The sequence below is a fragment of the Oncorhynchus nerka genome, linkage group LG22 (assembly GCF_034236695.1).
Source record: "Oncorhynchus nerka isolate Pitt River linkage group LG22, Oner_Uvic_2.0, whole genome shotgun sequence".
Taxonomy (NCBI): Eukaryota; Metazoa; Chordata; class Actinopteri; order Salmoniformes; family Salmonidae; genus Oncorhynchus; species Oncorhynchus nerka.
In genome coordinates this window covers 102,363,832-102,380,883 of record NC_088417.1, presented here as the reverse complement: position 1 = coordinate 102,380,883, position 17,052 = coordinate 102,363,832, and the positions used below count along the sequence as shown (strand labels likewise).

Sequence of the window (17,052 nt, the reverse complement as noted above, 5' to 3'; positions counted from 1 at the left end):
GCAGGCAAAATCCTGAGGAAAAGAATCCAACCAGGAAGTGGGTAATCTGAGGTTTGTAGGTTTTCAACTCAGCCCCTATTGAATATACAGTGGGATATGGGCCATCTTGCACTTCTTAAGGCTTCCACTAGATGTCAACAGTCTTTAGAACGTTGTTTCAGGCTTTTACTGTGAAGGGGGGCTGAATGAGAGGGGAATGAGTCAGAGGTCTGCCAGCAGCCTCGGTCTCGTGATGTGCGGTCATGAGAAAGTTACCTCTCGTTCCATTGCTTTTCTACAGACAAATATATTCTCCGGTTGGGACATTATTGAACATTTATGATAAAAACATCCTAAAGATTGATTCAACATCGTTTGATTTGTTTCTACGACCAGTAATATAACTTTTGGGGGATTTGTCCGACATTTCCGCTGGACTTGCCTGCGCCTCGTGAGTTTCGATTTGTTTACTAAACGCCCTAACAAAAGGAGGTATTTGAACATACATTATGGACTTTATGGAACAAATCAAACATTTATTGTGGAACTGGGATTCCTGGGAGTGCATTCTGATGAAGATCAAAAGGTACGTGAATATTTATGCTATTTCTGAATTATGTTGACTCCAACATGGCGGATATATTCTTGGGTTGTGTATGTCGTCTGAGCGCCGTACTCAGATTATTGCATGGTTTGCCTTTTCCGTGAAATCTGACACAGCGGTTGCATTAAGCATGAAGTATGTCTTTAAATCTGTGAATAACACTTGTATCTTTTATTAATGTTTATTATGAGTATTTTTGTGATTTGATGTGCGAATTCACAGGATGTTTTGGAGGCAAAGTCAAATGTAAACTGATTTTTTAAATATAAATATGAACATACAAAACATACATGTATTGTGAGTGTCATCTGATGAAGATCATCAAAGGTTAGTGATTCATTTGATCAATATTTCTGCTTTTTGTGACTCCTCTCTTTGGTTGGAAAATCGCTGTATGCTTTCTGTGACTAGTTGCTGACCTAACATAATGATACATTCTTTCGTCTAAATGCTTTTTTGAAATCGGACACTGTGGTTGGATTAACGAGAATGTTATCTTTAAAATGGTGTCTAATACTTGTATGTTTGAGAAAATTTAATTGTGACACTTCTGTTGATTGAATTTGGCGCCCTGCAATTTTATTGGCTGTTGGCGAGGGGTTCCACTAGCGGAACGGGGTTGTTGCCTACCGTTTTAGTTTATTGTGATGATAAAGAGATTTTGTTTTTGATGATAATTATTAGGTGGTGGTTGCTAGCAACAATTATACATTCAACCTAGCCTAGCTTTTAGCTAACTGCTCGGTAAGCTAGCTTGACTTGCTAGAAAGTTTTAAAAATATATATATATATTTTTCTCTAAGTTACTCAACGAAACAATGTTTTATCATCACCTGAATCAATGAAACTGTACTAAATCTCCCAAAATAAATGCGATATTTGACGAAAGACTAGGTTTCTCAATCTTGTCTTGCGTTTTGAAACACTGTTCTCATCCAGTAGCGAAACGTGATTTACGTGAAGGTGACGGTCGGTGTAATGAACTTCGCTATGATGTCATACGTAGTTAAATGCATAAACGTTCCATAGGCTATGGAACTGAGGGAGGGAGCATCAATTCAGTCACAACAGATAGATATTTTTAAAGTCAGATATTTTAAGAGTGAAAACTATTAAAAGTGAACCGGTGATTCATAACGTTTGAAACTGGTTTCCTGACCAATGCATGCTTCATTGGGATCGGCTTGGGCTCCCGCAGACCGATATTTTTACATTTATTTCAACTTTATTTAACCAGGTAGGCTTAGTTGAGAACAAGTTCTCATTTACAACTGCGACCTGGCCAAGATAAAGCAAAGCGGTTCGACACAAACAGAGTTACACATGGAGTAAAACCAACATACAGTGAATAATACAGTAGAAAAATAAGTCTATACACGATGTGAGCAAATGAGGTGAGATAAGAGAGGTAAAGGCAAAAAAGGCCATGGTGGCAAAGTAAATACAATATAGCAAGTAAAACACTGGAACGGTAGATTTGCAGTGGAAGAATGTGCAAAGTATAAATAATGGGGTGCAAAGGAGTAAAATAAATAAATAAATACAGTAGGGGTAGTTGTTTGGGCTAAATTATAGATGGGCTCTGCTAAATGACTTAAATGTAAATGTAAATGGCTATGTACAGGTGCAGTAATCTGTGAGCTGCTCTGATAGCTGGTGCTTAAAGCTAGTGAGGGAGATAAGTGTTTCCAGTTTCAGAGATTTTTGTAGTTTGTTCCAGTCATTGGCAGCAGAGAACTGGAAGGAGAGGCGGCCAAAGGAGGAATTGGTTTTGGGGGTGAACAGAGAGATATACCTGCTGGAGCGCGTGCTACAGGTGGGTGCTGCTATGGTGACCAGCGAGCTGAGGTAAGGGGGGACTTTACCTAGCAGGGTCTTGTAGATGACCTGGAGCCAGTGCGTTTGGCGACGAGTATGAAGCGAGGGCCAGCCAACGAGAGCATACAGGTCGCAGTGGTGGGTAGTATATGGGGCTTTGGTGACAAAACGGATGGCACTGTGATAGACTACATCCAATTGGCTGAGTAGAGTGTTGGAGGCTATTTTGTAAATGACATCGCCGAAGTCGAGGATCGGTAGGATGGTCATTTACATTTGAACAAGGGACTGATTTGTATCAGTAAATCGTTACATATATAGAACAGGTAGTACCGTGGAGGGATAGGGTATAGGACATAGACATGTAGCATATAGAACAGGTAGTACCGTGGAGGGATAGGGTATAGGACATAGACATGTAGCATATAGAACAGGTAGTACCGTGGAGGGATAGGGTATAGGACATAGACATGTAGCATATAGAACAGGTAGTACCGTGGGGGGATAGGGTATAGGACAGACACGTAGCATATAGAACAGGTAGTACCGTGGAGGGATAGGGTATAGGACATAGACATGTAGCATATAGAACAGGTAGTACCTTGGGGGGATAGGGTATAGACATGTAGCATATAGAACAGGTAGTACCTTGGGGGGATAGGGTATAGACATGTAGCATATAGAACAGGTAGTACCGTGGAGGGATAGGGTATAGGACAGACATGTAGCATATAGAACAGGTAGTACCGTGGAGGGATAGGGTATAGGACATAGACATGTAGCATATAGAACAGGTAGTACCGTGGGGGGATAGGGTATAGGACATAGACATGTAGCATATAGAACAGGTAGTACCGTGGAGGGATAGGGTATAGGACATAGACATGTAGCATATAGAACAGGTAGTACCGTGGAGGGATAGGGTATAGGACATAGACATGTAGCATATAGAACAGGTAGTACCGTGGAGGGATAGGGTATAGGACATAGACATGTAGCATATAGAACAGGTAGTACCGTGGAGGGATAGGGTATAGGGTATAGACATGTAGCATATAGAACAGGTAGTACCGTGGAGGGATAGGGCATAGGGTATAGACATGTAGCATATAGAACAGGTAGTACCGTGGAGGGATAGGGCATAGACATGTAGCATATAGAACAGGTAGTACCTTGGGGATAGGGTATAGACATGTAGCATATAGAACAGGTAGTACCGTGGAGGGATAGGGCATAGACATGTAGCATATAGAACAGGTAGTACCTTGGGGATAGGGTATAGACATGTAGCATATAGAACAGGTAGTACCGTGGAGGGATAGGGCATAGACATGTAGCATATAGAACAGGTAGTACCTTGGGGATAGGGTATAGACATGTAGCATATAGAACAGGTAGTACCTTGGGGTAGTCGAGTTCAAAGAAGGTCTCCAGGTTATTGATGAGGTTGGGGTCTACTCCTTTCAGAGGCTTCAGTAGAGAGACCCCCGCCAGCTTACTGTAGGGCTGCTTGTCAATGCTCTTCTTATTGAGATAGAGTCGGCTACATTCAGGGAGACAGACACACAGAAAGAGAGACAACAAACGAGATCTTCAGTTTTCTTGAAAAGTTTTTATTTTATTTACATGTTGCCCTAGTAATTTTAGAATGGACACATTTCCAACACAATTAGCCAAAATTGAGGCAACTTTGAATAGACACAATCACAAACACTAGTATAAAATGGCTTTTTAAAATTTTATTTATGACTTCACAGGTTGTTTTCCCGAAGACAAGGCATCAAAAGTGGTGTTTATGTTGTGATAAGATAAGTCCATGCTACGATCTTTACAGGCCTAGTCTACATCTCACTCTCAATCCCAACAGGAAAGAAAAGCGCCGCCTACAAACGATGGAATTAGACTGTCTGTCCAACCATTGGGGTTGAAGCCTAATTATCTGCATTTAATGCCATCGATCATGTGACCGACTCGACATTCCACAATCTCTGAGGTGGCCTGAATGAAACGCCTTTGTTTCTGAGTGAAATACACAAATGCTTTCATGAGGGCTTGAATCCCAAATGGCACCCTATATATAGTCTAGTGCACTACTTTTCACCAGAACCCAATGGGCCCTGGTCCAAAGTAGTACACTATGTGGTCACACAGCCCTCGGTGCACATATACCACTGCAGCACGAGTTCCAATCCTTCCCACTGCTCATTTCACTACTCTCCATCTTTCCCACGGTCTCTCTATTTTTTAATTTGACCTTTATTTAACTAGGCAAGTCAGTTAAGAACAAATTCTTATTTACAATGACGGCCTAGGAACAGTGGGTTAACTGGTCTAGGAACAGTGGGTTAACTGGTCTAGGAACAGTGGGTTAACTGGTCTAGGAACAGTGGGTTAACTGCCTTGTTCAGGGGCAGAACGACAGATTTGTACCTTGTCAGCTCGGGGGTTTGAACTTGCAACCTTCCGGTTAATAGTCCAATGCTCTAACCACTAGGCTACCTGCCGCCCCAATCCAATAAAGCATAAAAATACACACACACACACACACACACACACACACTCAAAAAAATGAAGGGAACACTAAAATAACACATCTTAGATCTGAATGAATGAAATATTCTAAGGATTATCTGCTACTGTCTCCCTGCTGAACATTAAGGATTCTCTACTACTGTCTCCTTGCTGAACATTAAGGATTCTCTACTACTGTCTCCCTGCTGAACATTAAGGATTCTCTACTACTGTCTCCCTGCTGAACATTAAGGATTCTCTGCTACTGTCTCCCTGCTGAACATTAAGGATTCTCTGCTACTGTCTCCCTGCTGAACATTAAGGATTCTCTGCTACTGTCTCCCTGCTGAACATTAAGGATTCTCTGCTACTGTCTCCCTGCTGAACATTAAGGATTCTCTGCTACTGTCTCCCTGCTGAACATTAAGGATTCTCTGCTACTGTCTCCTGCTGAACATTAAGGATTCTCTGCTACTGTCTCCCTGCTGAACATTAAGGATTCTCTGCTACTGTCTCCCTGCTGAACATTAAGGATTCTCTACTACTGTCTCCCTGCTGAACATTAAGGATTCTCTACTACTGTCTCCCTGCTGAACATTAAGGATTCTCTACTACTGTCTCCCTGCTGAACATTAAGGATTCTCTGCTACTGTCTCCCTGCTGAACATTAAGGATTCTCTACTACTGTCTCCCTGCTGAACACGAAGGTGTGTTCCCTGAAGCAGTAATTATGATGTCACGGGGAAGGAAGGTGTAGAAACTGGCAGAAACAGGGTGTTGGCTACGTGGAAGAGTAATGTTGCAACAGAGGACAACTATCAACCAGTAAAATTGGGAAATCTCTTTTCGATCCCCACAATAACAAGGACTAGCACGCCAACCTGGGGGAAGTATCGGGGGACTCGTGTAGTGAATTTCATCCCACTGCTTCAGCTATCACTAGGCTAAATATACAGAGCTTTCAGAAAGTATTCACACCCCTTGACCACATTCTGTTGTGTTACAGCCTCAATTTAAAATGGATTAAATTGAGAAGTGTGTGTGTGTGTGTACGCCAGTGACACGCACACACACACACACAATACCACCATAAAGGTCAGTGGAATTATGTTCTTTGAAATGTTCACAAATTAATTAAAAATTAAAGGCTGAAATGTCAATGATAATTCAGTCCCTTTGTTATGACAAGCCTAAATAAGTTCAGGAGTAAAAATGAACAAGTCACATAATAAGTTGCATGGACTCACTCTGTGTGCTATAAACATGACTACCTCATCTCTGTACCCCACATACAGACTATTATAAGGTCCCTCAGTAGAGCAGTGAATTTCAAACAGATTCAACCACAAAGACCAGGGAGGTGTTCTAATGCCTCGCAACGAAGGGCACCGATTGGTAGATGGGTACAAATAAATAAAAAGCAGACGTTAAAAAGATCCTTTTTGAGGGCGAAGTTATTAATTACACTTAGGATGGTGGATCAACACACCCAGTCACTATAAAGATACAGGCGTCCTTCCCAACTCAGTGTATCAATACACCCAGTCACTACAAAGATACAGGCGTCCTTCCCAACTCAGTGTATCAACACACCCAGTCACTACAAAGATACAGACGTCCTTCCTAACTCAGTGTATCAACACACCCAGTCACTATAAAGATACAGGCGTCCTTCCTAACTCAGTTGCCGGAGAGGAAGGAAACCGCTCAGGGATTCCATCATGAGGCCAACGGTGACTTTAAAACAGTTACAGAGTTTAATGGCTGTGATAGGAGACAACTGAGGATGGATCAACAACATTGTAGTGAGGTTGTCCTTTTGAACACAGAAAAAAACAAGTTAAATGCAACCAATCAACATTTTAAAAAACTTTTTTATTTTAATTTTATTTTTTTTACCTTTATTTTACTAAGCAAGTCAGTTAAGAACAAATTCTTATTTTCAATGACAGCCTAGGAACAGTGGGTTAAACTGCCTTGTTCAGGGGCAGAACAACAGATTTTGTACCTTGTCAGCTCAGGGATTTGAACTTGCAACCTTTCTGTTACTAGTCCAACGCTCTAACCACTAGGCTACCCTGCCTCCTCTACACTCTAACCACTAGGCTACCTGCCACCTCTACACTAACCACTAGGCTACCCTGCCTCCTCTACACTCTAACCACTAGACTACCCTGCCCTGCCACTCTAACCACTAGACTACCCTGCCTCCTCACTCTAACCACTAGACTACCTGCCTCCTCTACACTCTAACCACTAGGCTACCCTGCCTCCTCTACACTCTAACCACTAGACTACCTGCCTCCTCTACACTCTAACCACTAGGCTACCCTGCCTCCTCTACACTCTAACCACTAGGCTACCCTGCCGCCCCATGTTAACTATGTATGCTGTGAGGAATGCACCATAAGCAATATTTCAAGACTGAGCTTCACTCAGGCAGAGGGACATTAGCCTACAATTTAATTCCTACAGAAACAGGCCTCCGAGGAATGTACAGAAGACTGTTTATCACATGTATCCTTTATTAGGGCACTACTTTTGACCAGGCCCATTACACTATATAGGGAATAGGGTGCTATTTGTGACACAGTTCGTGTCACCTGGCATGGAGGGACGACATTCTGGAGATTACTCACACCCCTCCTGTTAGAACAGCAGGAGGCTGAACAAACTAGTTGTTTTTGTCTTCACTTTCACTAAGGAAGCTTCGCTTCAAGTGTGTTTTCTGTTGTCGTTTTGTTGTTGTGATCGTCTCTCAAAAAACATAGATGAACTAGGCCCAACGATGGGTGGCAAGACGCTGGGTCGTATTCATTAGTGCACACCGTAGCATAAAACGGTTTGAAACACAAACACGAAGCTGGGTCGTATTCATTTAGTGCACACCGTAGCATAAAACGGTTTGAAACACAAACACGAAGCTGGGTCGTATTCATTAGTGCACACCGTAGCATAAAACGGTTTGAAACAACAAACACGAAGCTGGGTCGTATTCATTAGTGCACACCGTAGCATAAAATGGTTTGAAACACAAACACGAAGCTGGGTCGTATTCATTAGTGCACACCGTAGCATAAAATGGTTTGAAACACAAACACGAAGCTGGGTCGTATTCATTAGTGCACACCGTAGCATAAAATGGTTTGAAACACAAACACGAAGCTGGGTCGTATTCATTAGTGCACACCGTAGCATAAAATGGTTTGAAACACAAACAAGAAGCTGGGTCGTATTCATTTAGTGCACACCGTAGCATAAAATGGTTTGAAACACAAACAAGAAGCTGGGTCGTATTCATTAGTGCACACCGTAGCATAAAATGGTTTGAAACACAAACAAGAAGCTGGGTCGTATTCATTAGTGCACACCGTAGCATAAAATGGTTTGAAACACAAACAAGAAGCTGGGTCGTATTCATTAGTGCACACCGTAGCATAAAACGGTTTGAAACACAAACACGAAGCTGGGTCGTATTCATTAGTGCACACCGTAGCATAAAACGGTTTGAAACACAAACAAGAAGCTGGGTCGTATTCATTAGTGCACACCGTAGCATAAAACGGTTTGAAACACAAACAAGAAGCATAGTGCAAATGGTTTGAAACACAAACACGAAGCTGGGTCGTATTCATTAGTGCACACCGTAGCATAAAACGGTTTGAAACACAAACACGAAGCTGGGTCGTATTCATTAGTGCACACCGTAGCATAAAACGGTTTGAAACACAAACACGAAGCTGGGTCGTATTCATTAGTGCACACCGTAGCATAAAATGGTTTGAAACACAAACACGAAGCTGGGTCGTATTCATTAGTGCACACCGTAGCATAAAATGGTTTGAAACACAAACACACCGTATTCATTAGTGCACACCGTAGCAAAATGGTTTGAAACACAAACACGAAGCTGGGTCGTATTCATTAGTGAAACACAAACACGAAGCGTAGCATAAAATGGTTTGAAACACAAACACGAAGCTGGGTCGTATTCATTAGTGCACACCGTAGCATAAAATGGTTTGAAACACAAACACGAAGCTGGGTCGTATTCATTAGTGCACACCGTAGCATAAAATGGTTTGAAACACAAACACGAAGCTGGGTCGTATTCATTAGTGCACACCGTAGCATAAAATGGTTTGAAACACAAACACGAAGCTGGGTCGTATTCATTAGTGCACACCGTAGCATAAAATGGTTTGAAACACAAACACGAAGCTGGGTCGTATTCATTAGTGCACACCGTAGCATAAAATGGTTTGAAACACAAACACGAAGCTGGGTCGTATTCATTAGTGCACACCGTAGCATAAAATGGTTTGAAACACAAACAAGAAGCTGGGTCGTATTCATTAGTGCACACCGTAGCATAAAATGGTTTGAAACACAAACACGAAGCTGGGTCGTATTCATTAGTGCACACCGTAGCATAAAATGGTTTGAAACACAAACAAGAAGCTGGGTCGTATTCATTAGTGCACACCGTAGCATAAAATGGTTTGAAACACAAACAAGAAGCTGGGTCGTATTCATTAGTGCACACCGTAGCATAAAATGGTTTGAAACACAAACAAGAAGCTGGGTCGTATTCATTAGTGCACACCGTAGCATAAAATGGTTTGAAACACAAACAAGAAGCTGGGTCGTATTCATTAGTGCACACCGTAGCATAAAATGGTTTGAAACACAAACAAGAAGCTGGGTCGTATTCATTTAGTGCACACCGTAGCATAAAATGGTTTGAAACACAAACAAGAAGCTGGGTCGTATTCATTAGTGCACACCGTAGCATAAAACGGTTTGAAACACAAACAAGAAGCTGGGTCGTATTCATTAGTGCACACCGTAGCATAAAATGGTTTGAAACACAAACAAGAAGCTGGGTCGTATTCATTTAGTGCACACCGTAGCATAAAATGGTTTGAAACACAAACAAGAAGCTGGGTCGTATTCATTAGTGCACACCGTAGCATAAAACGGTTTGAAACACAAACAAGAAGCTGGGTCGTATTCATTAGTGCACACCGTAGCATAAAATGGTTTGAAACACAAACAAGAAGCTGGGTCGTATTCATTAGTGCACACCGTAGCATAAAACGGTTTGAAACACAAACACGAGTTCCTCCCTGTTTCAGTCTGCTCTCCTCCGTTTTAGTGAGTAAAAGAATACGACCAAACAACAAGGCAATTAAGTGATTGTCAGCAAGCCAAGAGGCATCCCACGTTTGAAATCCATCCGTCTATAGCATAGAACAAGTTGGCCTTCTGCCAGTGATTTTTTTTAATTGTATTTCTCCTTTATTTAACCAGGTATTTATATATATAACTCTAACCCTTTATTTAACCAGGTATTTATATATATATATATATAACTCTAACCCTTTATTTAACCAGGTATTTATATATATATATATATATAACTCTAACCCTTTATTTAACCAGGTATTTATATATATAACTCTAACCCTTTATTTAACCAGGTATTTATATATATATATATATAACTCTAACCCTTTATTTAACCAGGTATTTATATATATATATATATAACTCTAACCCTTTATTTAACCAGGTATTTATATATATAACTCTAACCCTTTATTTAACCAGGTATTTATATATATATATATATATATAACTCTAACCCTTTATTTAACCAGGTATTTATATATATAACTCTAACCCTTTATTTAACCAGGTATTTATATATATATATATATAACTCTAACCCTTTATTTAACCAGGTATTTATATATATATATATATAACTCTAACCCTTTATTTAACCAGGTATTTATATATATATATATAACTCTAACCCTTTATTTAACCAGGTATTTATATATATATATATATAACTCTAACCCTTTATTTAACCAGGTATTTATATATATATATATATATAACTCTAACCCTTTATTTAACCAGGTATTTATATATATATATATATAACTCTAACCCTTTATTTAACCAGGTATTTATATATATATATATATAACTCTAACCCTTTATTTAACCAGGTATTTATATATATATATATATAACTCTAACCCTTTATTTAACCAGGTATATATATATATAACTCTAACCCTTTATTTAACCAGGTATTTATATATATAACTCTAACCCTTTATTTAACCAGGTATTTATATATATAACTCTAACCCTTTATTTAACCAGGTATTTATATATATAACTCTAACCCTTTATTTAACCAGGTATTTATATATATAACTCTAACCCTTTATTTAACCAGGTATTTATATATATAACTCTAACCCTTTATTTAACCAGGTATTTATATATATAACTCTAACCCTTTATTTAACCAGGTATTTATATATATAACTCTAACCCTTTATTTAACCAGGTAGGCAAGTTGAAAACAAGTTCTCATTTACAATTGCGACCTGGCCAAGATAAAAACAAAGCAGTTCGACACAAACAGAGTTACACATGGAGTAAACAAACATACGATCAATAATACAGTATAAACAAGTCTATATACGATGTCAGCAAATGAGGTGAGAAGGGAGGTAAAGGCAAAAAAAGGCCATGGTGGCAAAGTTAATACAATATAGCAAGTAAAACACTGGAATGGTAGATTACATCTTGCCTGACAACAACTAGTGGGGAATATTTAAAATACTATATAAAGAGGTTTCAGGTGCTTTCAGAAGATGGGCAGGGACTCTGCTGTCCTAGTTTCAGGGGGGAGCTGGTCCCACCAAATGGGGTGCCAGGACAGAGAAGAGCTTGGACTGGGCTGAGCGGGAGCTCTTTGCACTCTGGGAGGGCGACACTGGAGTTGTCAACCGCGATGAAAGGAAGTGATCGGGGCATGTTTTAATGTGCAAGGGTCAGTCTGTTATATCTGGACCATTTCTCCTGTCTTATCCGTTGTCCTGTGTGAATATAAGTATCCTCTCTCTAATTCTCTCCTTTCTCTCTCTCGGAGGACCTGAGCCCTCAGGATTAATTGGCCTGATGACTCCTTGCTGTCACCAGTCCACCTGGCCGTGCTGCTGCTCCAGTTTCAACTGTTCTGCCTGCGGCTATGGAACCCTGACCTGTTTACCGGACGTGCACCCTGTCCCAGACCTGCGGTTTTCAACTCTCTAGAGACAGCAGGAGAGGTAGAGATACTCTCAATGATCGGCTATGGAGCCTTGACCTGCTGTTTTCAACTCTCTAGAGACAGCAGGAGCAGTAGAGATACTCTCAATGATCGGCTATGAAAAGCCAACTGACATTTACTCCTGAAGGGCTGACTTGTTGCCCTCTACAACCACTGTGATTATTAGTATTCGACTCTGCTGGTCATCTATGAACATTTGAACATCTTGGCCATGTTCTGTTATAATCTCCACCCGGCAGAGCCAGAAGAGGACTGGCCACCCCTCATAGCCTGGTTCCTCTCCACCCGGCACATCCAGAAGAGGACTGGCCACCCCTCATAGCCTGGTTCATCTCCACCCGGCAGAGCACGAAAAGGACTGGCCACCCCTCATTAAGTGTCGAATTTGGTCAACAACAAAAATGTATGGCTTATGTGCTACTTGAGGTTCATCTGATCTAATAGAAGTGTACTCATAAGTAGGACACGTGGCATCCTGGCAACTTTGAGAGAAAAAAAACACTTTATATTGTCTCGAGTGGCAATGCATATTCATGGCAGGAGACTAGTAGCATGGCATCGGATAGGCAGGAGCTAAACATCCCATCGTGTCGCTTAGTGGAGAACTCCCATTGTTCGAGCGGAGAGACATGCATCTTGTCAGTATATCAATAATCTTTGGCTAGGCGCCAGCCGAACTTCCCAGACTAAACAGAAAGGTTTGCTCATATATTATGACGCCATTGTGACGTTTCCATGCACATTTTGTCCTTGAGAAAGAAAAAAAACACACCAAAACAGTTTAGTTAAGATGTAAAATTGTGTGACTAAATTGTGTGACAAAAACTACTAAATTAATTATTTATTGAGCTACACTACATGGGCAAAAGTATGTGGACACCCCTCCATCGACAAACATTGGCAGAAGAATGGCCTGACTGAAGAGCTCAGTGACAATCAATGTGGCACCGTCATAGGATGCCACCTTTCCAACAAGTCAGTTAGTCAAATTTCTGCCCTGTTAGAGCTGCCCCGGTCAACTTTAAGTGCTGTTATTGTGAAGTGGAAACGTCTAGGAACAACAATGGCTCAGCCGTGAAGTCGTAGCCCACAGAACGGGACCACAGTGAAGAGCATAAACATTGTCTGTCCTCGGTTGCAACACTCACCACTGAGTTCCAAACTGCCTCTAGAAGCAACGTGGGCGCAAAAACGATTCATCTGGAGCTTCATGAAATGGGTTTCCATGGCCAAGCAGCTGCACACAAGCCTAAGATCACCATGCACAATGCCAAGAGTCGGCCATAGTGGTGTAAAGCTCGCCGCCATTAGACTCTGGCGCAGTGGAAACGTGTTCTCTGAAGTGATGAATCACGCTTCACCATCTGGCAGTCCGACGGAGGAATCTGGGTTTGGCGGATGGCAGGAGAACGCTACCTGCCCCAATGCATAGTTCCAACTGTAAAGTTTGGTGGAGGAGGAACAATAGTCTGGGGCTGTTTTTCATGGTTCAGGCTAGGCCCCTTAGTTCCAGTGAAGGGAAATCTTAATGCTACAGCACACAATGACATTCTAGACGATTCTGTGCTTCCAACTTTGTGGCAACAGTTTGAGGAAGGCCTTTTCCTGTTTCAGCATGACAATGCACAAAGCATCCCGTGCACAAAGCGAGGTCCATACAGAAATAGTTTCTCCAGATCGGTGTGGAATAACTTGATTGGCCTGCACAGGGCCCTGACCTCAACCCCATCAAAAACCTTTCAGATTAAATGGATGCCGACTGCGAGCCAGGCCTAATCGCCCAACATCAGTGCCCGACCTCACTAATGCTCTTGTGGCTGAATGGAAGCACGTTCCCGCAGCAATGTTCCAACATCTAGTGGAAAGTCTTCCCAGAAGAGTAGAGGCTATTATAACAGCAATGTTCCAACATCTAGTGGAAAGCCTTCCCAGAAGAGTGGAGGCTGTTATAGCAGCAATGTTCCAACATCTAGTGGAAAGTCTTCCCAGAAGAGTGGAGGCTGTTATAGCAGCAATGTTCCAACATCTAGTGGAAAGTCTTCCCAGAAGAGTAGAGGCAAAGAGGGGGGGGGACCAACTCCATATTAATGCCCATGATTTTGTAATGAGATGATGGACAAGAAATTGTCCTCATACTTTTGTAGTGCATCTTAAGATTCATTCTGACTATTTTGAGGAAGCGTAAACTGCCCACAGCCTCTCAAGATGGACAACAAGTACTATTGTCGCTTTTAAACTCAAAAGAATCATGATTCTACACACCTCTCATTCACCATTGAGGAGCTTAGTGGAGCTGTTATCTGTGACTGACACATATAAAGCAGTGCTTCCATTTCAAACAGTGTAATTGGTGATTGCTAAGCATAAAGATAAGATTACTTATTGAAACCTTTGAAACGAGGTCTACTTGCGGCCGCAAACGACATGATTGTGAAGTGAATGAAATTGCTTGACGGCTTGCGCAATAGGATATCCTTTCGCAAACTGCAGAAGCCACACAAAAGATTTGTTCTCGAGTAAAAAGTGTTGATCGGGAGGCAGGCGGAGCATGTTCTGGTTCTACAAAGCTGTGTCAATCGATAACATTCAATAATAAATGTATTGCATTCATTCTTGCACCATATCAATCATTTATCAACGTGTACTTTCCATATGTGCTGCCTGATCTCATTTTTCTGCGCGCATGATAGACAGTTGGTGGTTGGAGTACGATATAAATTCTGCTGTAGAATTCCTTGAAACCAGCAAGTCAAACTAACCAATGAAATGAAATGACTCATTAGAAAAATCATGGTCTACACTTCGCTATTCCTCATTGGTGTGCCAGTCGGAGCTAGGCAACATGTCTGACCAGCTAGATGGTTGAACACCGCACCACAAGTCAGAAAGGTCTCACCGTGGTCACAGGTGTGTGGAGAACACTCCACAGCCAATTAGCACAGGTGTGTGGAGAACACTCCACAGCCAATTAGCACAGGTGTGTGGAGAACACTCCACAGCCAATTAGCAAAGGTGTGTGGAGAACACTCCACAGCCAATTAGCACAGGTGTGTGGAGAACACTCCACAGCCAATTAGCACAGGTGTGTGGAGAACACTCCACAGCCAATTAGCACAGGTGTGTGGAGAACACTCCACAGCCAATTAGCACAGGTGCGTGGAGAACACTCCACAGCCAATTAGCACAGGTGACCCGCCTATGTCTTCCGTTAACAAACCGCTTAACACGGCCGTGTGGGAACACTAACCCTATAAAAAAAAGTGTAGTAATTTAACCTTTTTTAGGACATTTATTTATTGCCGATATGAATGATACGTTCATATATTTCGAACCCCGTAGAATAACCCAATCCTTTTCAACTTTCAGGACGAGTGTCGGAAGATCTTAAACGAACCCGAGCAGAAGAGACCGTCAAATATGCACTAAAAACAGTTGTCTTTGACTGGGGTACAAGATAACTAGCTAACTCAATGAACTAAACGGTGTAATTGATTGGGCTATAAGAACTTGTTAATTAACAAGTTATCGTCTAACTATCATCGTGACCATGTCATAGGTGTTCAGTCAAACCACAAAAATACCATACCGACATTACCGATGTCTAGGCTGTATCACAGCATCAACATGTCAGCTAACGTAAAATCCGTAACAAAATAAACCGATATCCAATTGTGGCTGTGCCAGTAACGTTAGCTAACTAGCTAAATACAAGGGAACGCTGAAAAACCAGTTGAGACATTAAAACAAAAAAACTAAACAATAACGCGTTAGACAGTGACTAACAATTGAATAGTAATTCAAGAGACACATTACTTTACTTAGCTAGCTAAACATCGATTAGTTTACTAGCTATCATATGAGAGGTTGTAATTTCAGTCTATCGACATAAATAGCTAAGCTAACTAGCTGACGTTATATTTGACATCATGCTAACGTTAGCTTGAGACATACTTTAGCTAGCTAACGTAGTGGTGTCACTAGCTAAATTGATAGGTAATACTTACACATAGATGATGGACATGAAATGCATAAACCAGAGTACCAGAAATAGAATGAATCCAAATATAGAGAAACCTTGCATGGCAAGATCCAGAAGAGCCATCATTGTGGCTAAGCTGCTACGTTAACAACACCGGCGGTGTAAATATCCAGGCGGACTGGCGAGTCCGGGCGGGGTATGGCACTTCCGCCCTGTCTTTTCTTCTTCTGTGGATTTTACATATGTCAGTTGGCAACCAACTTTACAGTGCATTGCCGCCACCAACTGGACTGGAGGGTGGTCTAAATCTAATCTATCTATTTTCTCTTTTATTTTAATTAAAAAATGTAAACCATTATTTAACTAGGCAAGTCATTTAAAGAACAACTATTTCTTTACATTGACAGCCTACCGACGCTGGGTAAATTTTGCACTGCCCTATGGGACAGCCAATCACAGCCAGATGTGATGCAGCCTGGATTCGAACCAGGTACTGCAGTGACGCCTCTTGCACTGCTCCACTCTGGAGCCCTCCACATAGCACTGAGATGCAGTGTCTTAGACCACTGCTCCACTGGAGCCCTCCACATAGCACTGAGATGCAGTGTCTTAGACCACTGCGCCACTCTGGAGCCCTCCACATAGCACTGAGATGCAGTGTCTTAGACCACTGCTCCACTGGAGCCCTCCACATAGCACTGAGATGCAGTGTCTTAGACCACTGCGCCACTCTGGAGCCCTCCACATAGCACTGAGATGCAGTGTCTTAGACCACTGCGCCACTCTGGAGCCCTCCACATAGCACTGAGATGCAGTGTCTTAGACCACTGCGCCACTCTGGAGCCCTCCACATAGCACTGAGATGCAGTGTCTTAGACCACTGCGCCACTCTGGAGCCCTCCACATAGCACTGAGATGCAGTGTCTTAGACCACTGCGCCACTCTGGAGCCCTCCACATAGCACTGAGATGCAGTGTCTTAGACCACTGCGCCACTCTGGAGCCCTCCACATAGCACTGA

At 41.8% G+C, this 17,052-nt stretch overlaps 1 protein-coding gene across 1 annotated transcript in view; it reads right to left on the bottom strand.

Moving 5' to 3' along the window:
- The window catches only part of ugcg (UDP-glucose ceramide glucosyltransferase), a 38,783-nt gene extending 22,560 nt beyond the window's left edge, over positions 1-16,223 (bottom strand). Inside the window, 2 exon segments of the mRNA XM_065007673.1 lie at positions 3,803-3,944; positions 16,058-16,223. Of these exon segments, the coding sequence (XP_064863745.1) occupies positions 3,803-3,944; positions 16,058-16,158 (243 nt within the window). The 5' untranslated portion in view covers positions 16,159-16,223.
- Between the last annotated feature and the right edge of the window lie 829 nt (positions 16,224-17,052).